Below are 2,274 nucleotides of genomic sequence, written 5' to 3' on the forward strand. Positions count from 1 at the left end.
CTAACATTAGCATGAGGTGTACTAGTACTGTCACACACATCTGAGAGTTGTCGTACGCTGAATAACAGTCCTAAATAATTCTTTAAACGTGTAATAACAATGCTTAATGTCCATATGTCGAAAACTAGCTATGTTGTGTATGCGTGTTTACAAAGTTTGCAGTTCTGCAAATGGACTTGTATTCAGATGCACTGAATACGAATTTAACTTGAGAGCCGATCATCTGTTTTATAAGTTTAGTGCAGTGATTTTCGGCTGCTGGTGATTTATTTTCCACCAAACATGGACTGGTTATAATTTTTTTATCAGGGCTTTGTGAGATCTGCGTCACTTCTTTTTAAACTCTCTGTATTAGGGATGTAACGATTCACTCAACTCACGATTCGATTCACTCAACTCTCTATTCGATTCACTCAACTCACGATTTGATTCGCTCAACTCTTGATTTGATTCGCTCAACTCACGATTCGATTTGCTCAACTCACGATTTGATTCGCTCAACTCACGATTCGATTCGCTCAACTCACGATTCGATTTGCTCAACTCACGATTCGATTTGCTCAACTCTTGATTTGATTCGCTCAACTCACGATTCGATTTGCTCAACTCACGATTTGATTCGCTCAACTCTCGGTTCGATTCGCTCAACTCTCGGTTCGATTCGCTCAACTCACGATTCGATTCGCTCAACTCACGAGTCGATTCGCTCAACTCACGAGTCGATTCGCTCAACTCACGAGTCGATTCGCTCAACTCACGAGTCGATTCGCTCAACTCACGAGTCGATTCGCTCAACTCACGAGTCGATTCGCTCAACTCACGAGTCGATTCGCTCAACTCACGAGTCGATTCGCTCAACTCACGAGTCGATTCGCTCAACTCACGAGTCGATTCGCTCAACTCACGAGTCGATTCGCTCAACTCACGAGTCGATTCGCTCAACTCACGAGTCGATTCGCTCAACTCACGAGTCGATTCGCTCAACTCACGAGTCGATTCGCTCAACTCACGAGTCGATTCGCTCAACTCACGAGTCGATTCGCTCAACTCACGAGTCGATTCGCTCAACTCACGAGTCGATTCGCTCAACTCACGAGTCGATTCGCTCAACTCACGAGTCGATTCGCTCAACTCACGATTCGATTCGCTCAACTCAAGATTCGATTCGCTCAACTCACGATTCGATTCGCTCAACTCACGATTCGATTCGCCCAACTCACGATTCCATTCACCCAACTCACGATTCCATTCACCCACCTCTCGATTCGATTCACTCAACTCTCGATTCGATTCACTCAACTCTCGATTCGATTCACTCAACTCTCGATTCGATTCACCCAACTCTCGATTCGATTAACGATTATTATAATTTTTTTTAACAAAATGAGATTTAAGACAAATTATAAATTAAATATGTCCTTTTATTATTGCTTGGACAAAATGCTGCACGTTTCTTTGTGAAATTGATATATAATACTATAATAATATACTAATATAGTACTTACATATTACTGCTCTTTTGTTGGTTTTGATTGCTTCTATTGTCCTCATTTGTAAGTCACTTTGGATAAAAGCGTCTGCTGAATTACAAAATTTAAATTGTAAAATAATGTAAATGTAAATAACAAAACTAAATTGAAATTTTAAATTGCAGTTATTTGTTACATCCCTACTCTGTATGCATTTTCACCTACTTAATATGAAAATATAGAATTTGAAATGACTGAATATGTGTTATTTCTAGGCTGAAAGCAACCAAAACACTGATGGCACTGTTGAAGAAGGGGAGGATGAAAATACAGAGGATTCTAATCTGCAAGTTAGTGGGCTTGGTCTCCTCTTTTTATTATTTATTTATTATTTTAAGAAGACACCAAAGAAAAAAAGTAATTGTAATCTTTAATGAAATACGGTAGTTTTATAATCTACATTTCTGAAATGACTTCCCTTTTCAGATGACAAAAATCTCTCTCTCTCTTTTTCATTTACTATTTTAATTAATTTTTTTATACTTTCTATTCCGCTATGGAACGAATCATTGGCTAAAATCAAGTCCCATCCTACTTTTTTCTTGTTGCAAATCTCAAGACATTTTCTTAGTATAATAATTTAAACCAGTTAGTTCCAAGGATTAATACCTGAAATAACATTACAAATCTGCACCACTGTCTACAAATTTATTATTTTGAGCATGAAATAAATTTTTCCCGCTGACTATTTTCTTATAGTACCTTCCTGGTGTTGTTGTGTATGATTAATTGTTGTACATTATTT

General features: G+C 37.9%; 1 protein-coding gene across 1 annotated transcript in view; it reads left to right on the forward strand.

Annotated features, from left to right (window-relative positions):
* Positions 1-2,274, forward strand: part of LOC107577215 (F-box only protein 9-like) — a 4,959-nt gene that overhangs the window by 1,951 nt on the left and 734 nt on the right. The window contains exon 2 of the mRNA XM_016263317.1: positions 1,745-1,819. Within this exon, the coding sequence (XP_016118803.1) occupies positions 1,745-1,819 (75 nt within the window). The remainder of the gene's footprint in view (positions 1-1,744; positions 1,820-2,274) is intronic.

The sequence above is a fragment of the Sinocyclocheilus grahami genome, unplaced genomic scaffold (assembly GCF_001515645.1).
Source record: "Sinocyclocheilus grahami isolate Dianchi unplaced genomic scaffold, SAMN03320097.WGS_v1.1 scaffold5429.1, whole genome shotgun sequence".
NCBI classification, from domain to species: domain Eukaryota; kingdom Metazoa; phylum Chordata; class Actinopteri; order Cypriniformes; family Cyprinidae; genus Sinocyclocheilus; species Sinocyclocheilus grahami.